Genomic DNA, 12,837 nt, shown 5'->3' on the forward strand with positions numbered 1-12,837 from the left:
ATAGGCAATATTACAGCTCCTTCCAAAGGCTCAAGGGAGTATGTTGGACACAATACACCATCTGCAATTGCCAGCTGTTTCCACAACTGTTTGTACCTACGTAAGATACCTCGATTGAACGTGATATAAAGAGGTACATCAGAGGATTGAAGTCGTGCTTTGTGAACAACAGATATGATGGGGTCCAGCATTTTAGCTTTCTTAAATTCTGGTAGTGAGTAATGTGGTAAAGCTACAGTAAGTGCACACGAAGGTGGTGGCAACCGTGAAAGTGCGTCAGCATTGGTGTTGGCCGAGCCCTTCCGATGCACTATAGTGAAGTCATATTCTTGCATTGCTAGGGTCAACCATTGTAAGGGTTCATGATCAGTGTGAATCTGAAATGACCTTCCCAGGAGATAGTGACGAAATTGTTTAAGGGCAAAGACAATAGCAAGACATTCATGTTGTATGACTCTATAGTTACGCTCTGAGAATGTAAGAGACCGGCTAGCATACGCTATCACATGCCCATACTGCTCTAAGACAGCTCCTAATCCTATGGCCTGGCATCCGTTTGTAGAACAAATGGTTCAGCTTCTTGGTGAAAACAGGGGTATGGAAGAACAGGGCTTTGTACCAAATGAGACTTTAGGGTGTCAAAGGCTTCATTACATGCTAGATCCCAAGTAAAGGGTACATTCTTGTGTGTAAGAGAGTAAAGGGGTCCAGCAATATTTGAAAAATTAAGAATGTAACGTCTATAATAAGAAGCTAGACCAAGGAACTGGCGGACTTCTGATGGATTTGTTAGAGTTGGCCAATCTGTGATATCTTGAACCTTACTGGGGTCAGGCAACATTCACTTGGCTGAAACAATGTGCCCTAGATAGCGCAAACTGGGTAATCCAATGTGGCATTTCATACCCCGAAGTGTTAAGCCAGCATTTTTTAAGCGTTGAAATACAACCTTTAAGTGCTGGGCATGTACCTGAACATTATTTGAGTGGATTAAAATGTCGTCGAGATATATAGTAACAAAGGGCAACCCATGCAAGGTCTTGTCCATAAGACGTTGGAATGAGCTAGGGGTACCTGTCAATCCAAAGGGCATCCTGCAGAACTCGTATAGTCCCATACCAGGGCCCGGGCAGAAAGCTGTTTTCTCCCTATCAGCAACATTAACAGGCAGCTGCCAATACCCGCTCTGTAAGTCAAGCGTCGAAAATATGGTGAACCCAGTAAGTCAGTCTTGCACTTAATCAGAAAGTGGCAAGGGGTACGAATCCTTGGTAGTGCATTTATTCAACTCTCTGTAATCCACACATATTCTCAACTGGCCTGACTTTTTGGGCACAAAAACAGCTGGAGCCATCCAGGGACTTTTGCTACGAACAATAATACCTTACTCTAGCATGGTCTGAATTTGCTGGGTTACTTCACTACGATAATGTGCTGGGACACGCCTGGGTGGGATCCTCACTGAATTGCCTACAGTAGGTATGTAGTGGTGTGTACTATCTGTCATGCCAGGGGTGGTGCAAAACAGTTCTTTATAACCTTCCAACATACATTTAAGCTGGGAGTTAGTACATTTTGGAAGCTCAAACTGAGATGACTTTTTATAATCGGGGATGGCACACTCATCTACAACGTCAACTTCTGGCTCAATAATAAGGGATTGTAACATGCACACATGGGCTTGATTTTGGCAAACATCTTCATATATTGGAATAACTTGGGACAATGCAACAGGATCTGTAGATGGGAGAGGGTCAGGGGATTTCTTACGGACAGCAACTGGGGTTTGACTGAAATCCAGAATTAGTCCATTTTGTTGTAAAAAGTCTATCCCCAGAATCACAGCTGTGACAAGTTTCTTAACAACCACAAAATCATGGAACACATCAAACTCACCCAGCCGTACTTTTGCCCTTATGTGTTTGAGGATTGGCAACTGATCTCCCGAGGCTGTCACAAGACGCAGTGGCCTAGCTTGGGGTGTATCAACAATGTTCTGTATGTTTGATAGTGTATCACACTGCACCAAAGATACTGACGAACCTGAGTCAAGCATAAGATCCACTGTACCACCACCTAACTGTCCCTTTACTATGGTCGCTTGAGATTTAACTACAGCTACTGTAACAATCATAACATCCATCAGGTCAGTGTGAGGGCTTATTGACGGGGACGCCTGTTGCCCAGTGCAGGCGCCCTTGCTCGTTTCCCTGATACCAGCAATTTCTTGATAGGTACCCTGGCTGGCCACAGGTAAAACACAGATGACTCCTGGCAGGGCAATCATGTTGTACATGTCCAAACTGGTTGCAACTAAAACAGTGTGGTCTGTTCCTGGGTAGTGGTTGGTTAGTACTCCTCTGACGTGTTGACAACAATGCTACTTGCTCTGACAAAACTGCCACCTTATCCTTTAGCTGTCGTACCTCTGATGGTTCATTGGTTGGTTCTTCAATAGCAGCAGCAGGTTGAGAATCCACCGCCATCAAAAGCCTTGCACGTGTGACTGCTGCTTCGAGGGTCCTTATTTCTCCGGACGCTCTTAACTGCCGAGTTATAGCTTCTGGCAAGCCAGCTACAAACTGGTGCAACAAAAGTGGGCCTTTAGCTTCTTTATTCAGTGACGGAACGGCCATTTCTAGCAGCTTTTTGAGGTCATGTACGAATACCGATATTGCTTCGCCTGGGCGTAACTTTCTTTGGTGAAACTCATCAAGTGATATGAACCCCATGGGCATCACTGCCGACTGTATCTCCTACTTAGCAATAGTGTAGTCGTCTTGTTGTTCTGTCGTGAGTTCCGGCCAAACAGCCAGTGCCTCCCCTTCTAGCAAGGTTGGTAGCTTCGCTGCTTTCACCGCTGCGTTCTATCCGTTGGCTCTCAAACAGATCTCGAATCGTTGAAACCAATCTGCCGTATCATCACCCGAAAAGGGCTTAGGTAAACTTATATGCTGTTCTGCCATACTGACTAAACTGTCCTCTGCTACCAGTGTAGTCACAGCAACTCGATCTTAATATTGCACACTCACACGTGTTGACACTATCACGTGATACACAATTATGGCCTAATACAATTATAAATTATTGTCACTCTAGTGTTACACACACAATCTTAATTGTGAGTTTATTATATTCTGAAATAATGTGTATATTTTGGAACTCCTACTTAACAAAGTTGTTCAGTAGATGTAAGTCCAACATAGAGATATGTATGCACAGCTCTTATCCTATGTATGTAAGACAGACCAAGATGTATCCGCTATATTGTTGACAATTGAAACCTTATTCAAGCTTTTAAATTTGACAGTCATTGTTATCTATTAATCTATAGTTCTTTCTTCCTAGTCTATTAATTTTCCTTCAAATCTACCAAAACTGTTCTTGTTAACTGTGGCAGAGGAATTCCCTCAAAAGAAAGTATCATGAAAGTAATTTACATGTAGATATTTGCATGAGTGTTTATTTTTTTATGTATGCTTCATGGCTTTGGGGATAAGGTTAGAATTAGACCGAAAGTAGACAGTAGAGCTACTGTAGGTGTGGTGGAAGGGTGGAATGCATAGATAAGAAACTATTATATATGTACATATAGTCTGTTTCTGTACATATGTGTGCACATATGTGAAATCCATGGCAAGCCACTAGTGATTACATCCTGGAGTGTGCAATGTTCGTACCTGCCAACTGCACATGGTCCAGGCTGTTGCCACACCAATTAACTAATACAGGTGTATGTGTGACAGACAAGCACACACATACATACATGTAATATGTACGTATGTAGATGGATACACGCATACTTATTCTTCAAAGAGTAATGTTCAGAATACAGGGTAGGCTGTCTGGTGCAGATGGCTGTGGGCATTTCTGGCTTGAAGTAAGTGAACAATATTTTACTCACCATTTCTCCATTATATGGGATTGTTATTGAAATGCTAGAAACACTGGAATCAAGTTTATATGTGACAGTGTAACTGATCAATACTCCATTAGGTTGTGTTGGAGTTCTCCAGATTACTTGAACTGAGTGACTATCAATTGTAGTGAGTGATAGTATTGCTGGAGGATTAGATCCTGTTGAGGAAAATTTCATGAACAATGTACATGTACAGTATCACACAGGCAATCATACTTTGTTGAGAGGTTGTCACTGTGATAGGATCACTCAAAGCTCCATTAATACTGGTTACAGCATTTACTGTACAATCATAAGTAGTGTATGGACTTAGGCCAGTAATGGCTCCTACTGTAGTATTTCCAGTGATAGCGGCTTGATGCTAAAGAAGATTACACAACATATGTGACCGGATTTGTGAAAAGGTACCTTTTCCACACATTTGACATACCAGCAAACAAAATGTCATAACTGCTGACTCCTTGCACTGATTTACTTTCTGTTTGTATCAAATTGTAACCAACTAATGTAGGCATATCCATGGAAAATTGCAGACACATGCATGCAATGATATAAAGGTTACAATGTTTGGAAGTTGAAAAAATGGGTCAAATTTTATGTGTGAAAAAGGTACCTTTTCGCAAATCCGGTCACATATATTGTGCAACCAGATCTGCCAAAATGAGTCTTATAGCCCTTCCAAAATCCCAATTGTGACTACTCATGTGTTTGGCCTATTACGTTCAAATTTCACCCAGCAATAGGTAGGGGTTTAATGTGACCAAAGTTCAGAGTGCTACCATATTTACAAATCAAGTTATGAGCTGCCAAGTATACACAATTGGAAAGGCTATAAGATCTCTTTTTGCAGATCCAGTCACATATACTGCAAATACATAGCAGTGGTAACAAATCATCATGGTAGATATATATTTTGAAAGCCTACAGAGTAAAAACAACCTAGCAATATTTGTTGCATTGTAATTTGATAAAAACATAAAGATCTGATAATTGTTATTACTACTGTAGACATTGTTTGATCTTTTGTGGTCAATCAACCATGTGCATATATAGAGAGAGAGCACAGAATCAGGATTACAAATCTATTTCATTTCATATTTTTTTTGTGTGTTTGCATTTCATGTTGCCATACTTCAGATTAGTCACTTGTTATAACACTTAAGCAGTACTCACTATATTGCTGTTTCCATCTGAACATTTAATAATGTACCACCTAACATTAAATCGGCGTTGTTCATTTAAAACATCCCAACTAAATGTGATTGTAGTTGCCATAGTGGAAACAACTGTGAAGTTGGTTGTCAAAATTTCTGTATACAAATAATAAGACAACTATTTATTAATGATTCATATCAGTTCTAGCAAAGTACATTATTATTATTATTATGTATCATACAGTTATCGGAATTGTATAGTATAGGATCTCCAAAAATGACGTACGTATGTACCCCCAAAATGTTGCCCATAAAAATTATCTAATCCAATACAGCCAAGCTGCAAAAAAAGTGTGCGGCCCTCAAAAAGGCTATGATGAAAAAAGATGTGAAATCCAAGGTGGTGGCCAAGAAATGGCTGTGATGGTAGGTTAATGGTAAAAATTTTAATAACGACAATCCAGGTGAAGTTGGTGCCGCTTGGCCGGCACTATATGCCAAGCGGCATATATGCCAAGCAGCATGTATTTGGTGCCGCTTATGCAACAAGGACCTGGATCAGCATTGGAGGTGTACAAGATCGAGATACTCTAATAGAGCAATCAGCTGACTACTCTAATAGAACATTCACTGGAAACATGTATTTGGTTCTGTTATGGACTTATGGAATTTTTCCAAAACTTCCTGCACCTATGCATACAATGAAGTGCATTGGTTAAAGGGCTTTGTTCATCTACTTGTGTAGTTAATATGTATGGCAATACTTAATTCAGGTACACAATTTCCATTGAAAATGCTCTCAGATTCAATCTTGTATTGTTCAAATTTCAAAATTTTCCACTTTCAACATTCTTATTCTAACATGCACCTATTCAGTGTTGTGCAATTGTGAGAGGGGTGCATCATGTACTTGGTTGTCTGTACCTACCAAAACTTTTCCATTAGAAAAATGCTTCAGAGAGCCATACCTATAATCTAAAGGCAGTGTATAAAATATCTACAGGTATGAATTTTATGTGGGAAATGTCTCCAAATTGCAGTATTTTAGCATCTATTTTTCAAAATTTTCCTGGGGGGGGGGGGGGGGGGCATGCCCCCAGACCTCCTAGGTCCAGCATGCGAAGCATGCAGGGAAGTGTGCTTTGCACACCTCTACCCAAGAGATTAGTACCTTGAATTAGCCCCCCCCCCCCCCCCCCCCCCCCTTTTGTAAATCCTAGATCCGCCCCTGAGCAAGTAGTTCTGAATGGTGTAACTAGTGAGCAGTGTGAAGTTATCTCTGGCATACCGCAAGGTACAGTACTTGGCCCTTTACTATTTACTTGTTTTATTAACGACCTACCAGCTCTAGTGAATTCTCAGATACGACTCTACGCTGATGATATACTTATTTTAGACCGATTTATTCAAATGAAGACACTTTGGTATTGCAGAGAGACCTTGATGCCATAGTGAGGTGGAGTGAAGACTGGCAAATGTTTTCAACCTTAGCAAATGTGTACACCTCAAGATTACTAACAGGATATTAACAACTAACTCAACATATTTTCTGAAACAACATCAAATTTGTAGATCTAACAGTGCCACTTACCTGGGAGTAACAATAGATGAACACCTGAAATGGACAAACCATATCCAAAATGTTACCTGTAAAGCAAACTCAGCCAATGCCTTTTTGCGACGTAATATTAGCTTTTGCACTCAACAAACTAAGAAGCTGTGTTATCTAGCAATGGTACATCCTATCTTAGAGTATGCATCAACTGTCTGGTCTCCATACACTAACAGTAACATCTGCAAGTTAGAAATGGTCCAACGAAGAGCTGCAAGGTTTATTACAAACAATTATTCACCCTGGGCTAGTGTAACTGAGATACTAGATCACCTGAATCTACCAACTCTTGAACAGTGACGGAACAATTTGAAGCTAGTTATGATGTATAAAATGGTGCATAGACAAGTTCACATCGATAATGGAACCTATTTAATCCCAACAGCAAGCCAAACACGAGGTCACGATCAATGATTTTTGCAGCCACACTCCAGAATTGACTCTTACCTTTACTCTTATTACCCCTCTACAATTAAATCATGGAATAACCTATCTAGCAGTACTGTGGAATCACCTACCTTAAGCACATTTAAACAATGTATTAATTATAGCTAAGTACAATCACTACACTTTATTCTTAATTTAATCTGTTGTACTATATACTCCATATGGAGGTTTCTGTACAGTAAACAAATAATAATAATAATAATATGTAGATAGGTACACATACACACTTTTACGAAAACAATTTCAGTAAACCAGGTGCGCGCCCACAGCTGGCCTTCGGCCGGCTGTGGGTGCGCCTAATTAAAAAAGATAACGACAACAAAGGACCACGGGCTGCATTACAAGTACGTGGCAGTTTATAGTGTCTATTCACAGCAGTGACAACTCTGGAATGGTAAAACTCAAATCATACCTGACTTCCTCCCCAAAGCTCAAACAATTGAATTTTTTTCCTGCCAAGACACCACAATCTGTCACATCTGTTTGAATCAGATGATTGGGAGTCTGGGAATTGTTGTCCCAACAAAATTGTTCCAACAAAAGTAGACTCAATCCATTCTGATCAGCTAAGGTTTGCCACCAACACAGATCAGTTTAAACTTTGCACAGCACAACGACTTAAGATAACATACAGCTAATAAGAAAGTTCGACTCAGTCCTTTGCAAGAAGCTGCACTTACAATTCCATGCTTTTACTGCAACTCACGAAATCGGCGAAAATACGATGTGCCGATTTCTCAATCTAAAAGACTCGTGGCTTCTGATTTGTAGTGGTTCAAATATCAGCACAACAAGCTAAGTACCCTGCAGTAGTAAAGAAATTGTATAGTGAAAGTCAATTTTTTTTATTGGGGACCATACATTAGGGCTGCTCTTGATAGTCCAAGGTAGAAGTTCAATAGAATATTGAAGTATGAGGGCATGACAAGCATATACCTAAAAATATTTGATATGGGGTGATATATGTATAAAATCAATTATGCCAGCAAAGTACCATAGCCATGTTAAACTATCACCTTAATGGGTCGAGGTGGTGTGTGAGCAGGAAGGAGAAATCCAGTGAAAGCAACAGTCTTAAAACAATTTTATCTATATAGAGTGTGTTTCCAAGACTAGATGGTTCCTACCCGGAAGGTTGGACATTCTTTCCAGTTGAGCTTGTTTATAAGTTGCGAGATAGCAGGTAAAGCATTGGGGTCATTCACATTCAAGGGATCAAACTCGCTGGCTGTTGTTTGGAATGGCTGGGCTTGCTGGCCTCATCCCAGGTGTGATATGCTCGGTTTTGTCTTTGTCAATTCTCTCTCTTATATTCTCTCAATCAGCTTGGATGGTATCAGTCATAGTCTTCATTGTATCTTTGGTATGAATAATATCTAAAGGATCGGGATCCTTGAAATGGCCAACAGGTTAGAGAATTGGTGATTAGTTTCTCCTAACCAAATATCATCACACGAATGGGCAACATGTGCCATGCCATTTAAAAAAGTTTGTTTCTTTAATTTATTTTTAAGTGCCGCAGATCGCAAAACATATATTGTCTATATTGTCACCTCAGTAACAATTTATGTTATTATGAATACATACATGTACAACAATGACTGTATCTACACTGCATATGAAACTACAAACATGCGTAATTACATCTACACAAGTGCATGCATATATATATATAATACACATACACGTTGCTTATACAAATACATACACACACATATAACATACATACACATACATATATCAAGACACACAGTAGTGTGTTGTGCGGCCCAAGAAGCCGGCACACCACACCGTGAATATATTTACAGGAAGAAAGTAAACGTGATTTTCACACTTTTGCAGCTCCGTGATTCCTTATCCGATTGAAACCAAAGTTGCTACAGAAGTGCCGTCTAGGTAGGGGAGTCCACATTCTAAATTTGAAGAAAATTGCTCCAGTCATTTCCGCAATACGAGCGGCCAAAGTTTGGGTTTTTTTTCTTCGTTTTTTTCTTCTACTTTTTTTTGCACACTTTGCAAAAGCCACCATAAAACACGAATGCATGCTGCAATCGGGCTGAAATTTGGCATACGTAAAAGGCTCATTAAGGCGAATCTCAGTACCAAGTTTGGTAGGAATCCGATGAATATTGATGGAGTTGTAACCGATTATTTGCGTAAAATAAGGTCGAAGGTCTGTCACGCCCACAGGGTAAACCGCTTGAAGGAATGAGCTGAAAATTGCTATGTAGATGGAGTAACTATCGTAGGAGTGCCTTTTTGTGGTTTGAAAGGAATCCAGTTAAGGGCCATCGAGATATGACACAAAATCCAACCTGTGTAACAATTACGCGATTGATTTTTATGAATTAGCAAGGTTTGGCATTTCAGGATTTGCACCCCAAAAACCTGCTTTCAAAGATTTTATACTTGAAACCTCTTTATCCACATCAAGCATGCCATGTTTCTATACCTTGAATCTGGAATATACTATTGTAATTTAGACTATGGTACAGCTCATTTACAGGGTTACTAAATCACATAGTCACCTGACATGCTCATTTAGTCACCTACACATGTTCATTTAGTAACCCACCCTCAGGCAATTTTTTACGTGAAAAATAATTATAACACGAAAGGTGCACTGGAGTACTTGATAATATTGTAATACAATTCTTCTCTGTGTTCTGCAAATAATTCTGGACAAATAGTAGACTAAGCGACGTATCTACTGTAGCTCTAGCTGTTGCTCTGGTTACCGGTCGAATAATTATTTTTGTGGGCGCTGTAAGGACTTCAGCAAGAAACCGTTCTGCCATTCTGCATTGCTCTTTCACCCCACCCTAATAGTCTGGCTATAAAGGTATGTACTTTAAACCATAGTCTAAATAAGTTAGACACTGCGACCAACGGGAACTAAGCAATTTAGTAACCCCTCTGGCCCTTAGTAGTGCCCTCGCTGCACCGGCTCGGGACGCTACAGCCTCTGGCCATTGGGGTTACTAAATCACTTAGTTCCCTTGGTCTTGGAGTCTAACTATTATTTAACACCCCTGATAAAAATCGTTAATCCCTCTGGGTTTTGCATATTATACTATAAAAGTATGCAAAGTTATTAAGTTTTGTGTGTTGATCATTATGCTCTATGATTTAGCCATCACTTGTGCCAGAAATATTGCCAAAATAACAACTGATAACTATACACTAATAATTTTAAAATCAATCTGTATGCATATCATCCAATTACCTTGCACATTGCCAGTTCTAAACATCCACATTCCTGGTATACCCACATTACTGGTCCTTGTAATGTTGATGATACTAGGAGTTAGTGATTCAGGAATCACAGTAAAATTGACACCATCACCAGCATTAATTCCTGCTAGAGCTTCAGTCCCATAAAGTCCGCTAGATCCACCAGAGTCATCACCAGTAGTCCATTGCATTCTCCCATCAGCATATAGGAATATTACAAATGACTCAACTCCACTAGTGGCTAGTACACACTGGAATGTGTTGGTCTATAATTAGAATTAATAAAATTTTATTTAGGATTAACAAAATCACATGCATAATTGTACTTTTGATAAATTAAAAATGCATATCATCCTCTCTTAATCAAATTGCACATTAAAGGTAATGGGGTGATATATGGTAAAGTAAGCACTAAGACTGTCAATCAGGGTCTCATCTAGCTGTTTATGTTTTGCATTCCTTGTAAAGTATTCCCTGATTTTGTAACCTACATAATAATATGTGCGTGCATATTTGTGCATTATAAAAATTATTATTGCTATGTACCTGTATTTCTAATTTCACCACAATAGACATAATATTATACAGTGGACAAGATTAGCATTTGTGCATTTGTGGTATTTAGGAAGGAATTATCTTTGCAATGTGTGAGCAAAATTAATTGTCATATAGCAATAATACAGCAATAACCAGCTTATTAAAATGATCATTACTTTTTCTGTATTTTGGTTGTAATAGCCAACACCACTCCATGTGACAATTAACAAATTCTGCATTGTTATGCCTGGCAGTATAGAGAAAGCTGTACTTATTTCACTGGTTGCTCTAGCAAGGAGACTAGGATCAGTGGTTTGACGATAGAACACTTGTCCAGTTCCCCTGTTATCAACATCAGCCCAGTATGGTGCTATGATCAGTGGACTTCCAATCAGTGGGAATGACCGAGGAGTACGGACATTATAACTTTCATTGAAGCTAATAATTCCATGGTCGTTTACCTGCATTTATTTGGATAGAATAAAATGATCACTTTTCATTTAAATACAGTAGTGTACTTTTGGTGCACTATTTTCTTGTATAATTTAAAATGTGATTGTAGATATTTAGGTAAAAGAGTTTTGTAAATAAGTAGTTTGCAAGCATTTTTGAAATCATCCAAACTTAATATAATATTATATAGTTCGTTTTATTTTTCTCCTATTTTTCTTTCTTTACCTTTTAGTCTATTATGCTCAGTAATTTTCCAGATCTATTTTATTCTTAGAATTATTAACATATCACAAGCAAGTTCTATGTTGAACTATGCTCAGTACTTGTGGATTGACTGTTCTATACAACAGTAAATTCCACTAATTATATCTTGATCTTTTGTGACATTCTTATTGCAAAATTCTGATAAAATTACACATGTTTTGGCTGCATCATTGTATTTAAAGTTTTGTTTGCTTTAATTTTTCTCAAGTACAAGTGCATTTTATGTTATTTTGCCCAACTATGCCAGTATTTTGCTCCTTGCTTTTGTTTTTCTATTTCATACACCATGTAATAGTTATACCACAGGCACGAGTGCTCTGCCTGATATATACACACAAGCACAAAGGCCACAGGCCCAAGTGCAAGCGTGTATATATAGGCAAAATCTTTATTTGCTATATACCCTTATCTTATATAGAGAACCAAGTATGCTGTGATTGTGGGATTGAATTTTGCCAAACAAACTGTGATTGTGGGATTCAATTTTAATACATCAAACAGTAGTTTGATTTTATTTTTTGTTAATATAGCAATTTCAAAAGACTAGTGTTAATTATGTGCTACATTTACAAAAGTAAATAAAACTACTGTTGATGTATTAAAATTCAATCTCACAATCACAGGTTGTTTGGCAGAATTCAATCCCACAATCACAGCTTGCTTGATTCCCTATATAAAAGAAGAGGATAACAGTATAACATCAAAGAAATCTGATGATTTCTGGATATAGTGTGCACTCCTATTAGGTGTGCAATGTCTCAAGTTAACGAGATATACGCACTGGTGGCAGTGTGTATATCTCATTAAGGCAGTGTGTAACGAGATATATGCACTGCCTTAACGAGATGTATTCACTGGTAGCAGTGCATATATCTCGTTAACATTTTGAGTCAGTGCGATATGTGATATATATGTTTTAATCTGAGGTGTGAAAGTGGCACATATATATATTCCAGTAAATTCAATGCACATCTAAACTAAATCTTTTGTAACTTTTAATTAATACAAATTATAAAAATATTAGCAACATTACCACTTTTACAGCCCTACTTTACATAATTATGTATGTGTTATTGAATTATGAATGCTATAGCATACAGTAATTTAAATTGACAGATATTTGATAACTGTATGTAGTAGTTGTAACATGGGCACGAGTGATTTGCCTGAAATATACACACGAGCATGAGGGTACAGCCCGAGTGCAAGTGTGTATA

General features: G+C 38.5%; 1 protein-coding gene across 1 annotated transcript in view; it reads right to left on the reverse strand.

The window, feature by feature from the left end:
- LOC136265747 (uncharacterized) overlaps positions 1-12,837 on the reverse strand; it is a 212,528-nt gene that overhangs the window by 22,434 nt on the left and 177,257 nt on the right. The window contains exons 33-37 of the mRNA XM_066060660.1: positions 11,080-11,364; positions 10,359-10,632; positions 5,093-5,229; positions 4,136-4,280; positions 3,905-4,077 (exon numbers count right to left, since the gene is read on the reverse strand). Of these exons, the coding sequence (XP_065916732.1) occupies positions 3,905-4,077; positions 4,136-4,280; positions 5,093-5,229; positions 10,359-10,632; positions 11,080-11,364 (1,014 nt within the window). The remainder of the gene's footprint in view (positions 1-3,904; positions 4,078-4,135; positions 4,281-5,092; positions 5,230-10,358; positions 10,633-11,079; positions 11,365-12,837) is intronic.

Source organism: Dysidea avara, chromosome 1 (genome assembly GCF_963678975.1).
Source record: "Dysidea avara chromosome 1, odDysAvar1.4, whole genome shotgun sequence".
In the NCBI taxonomy this organism is placed as follows: Eukaryota; Metazoa; Porifera; class Demospongiae; order Dictyoceratida; family Dysideidae; genus Dysidea; species Dysidea avara.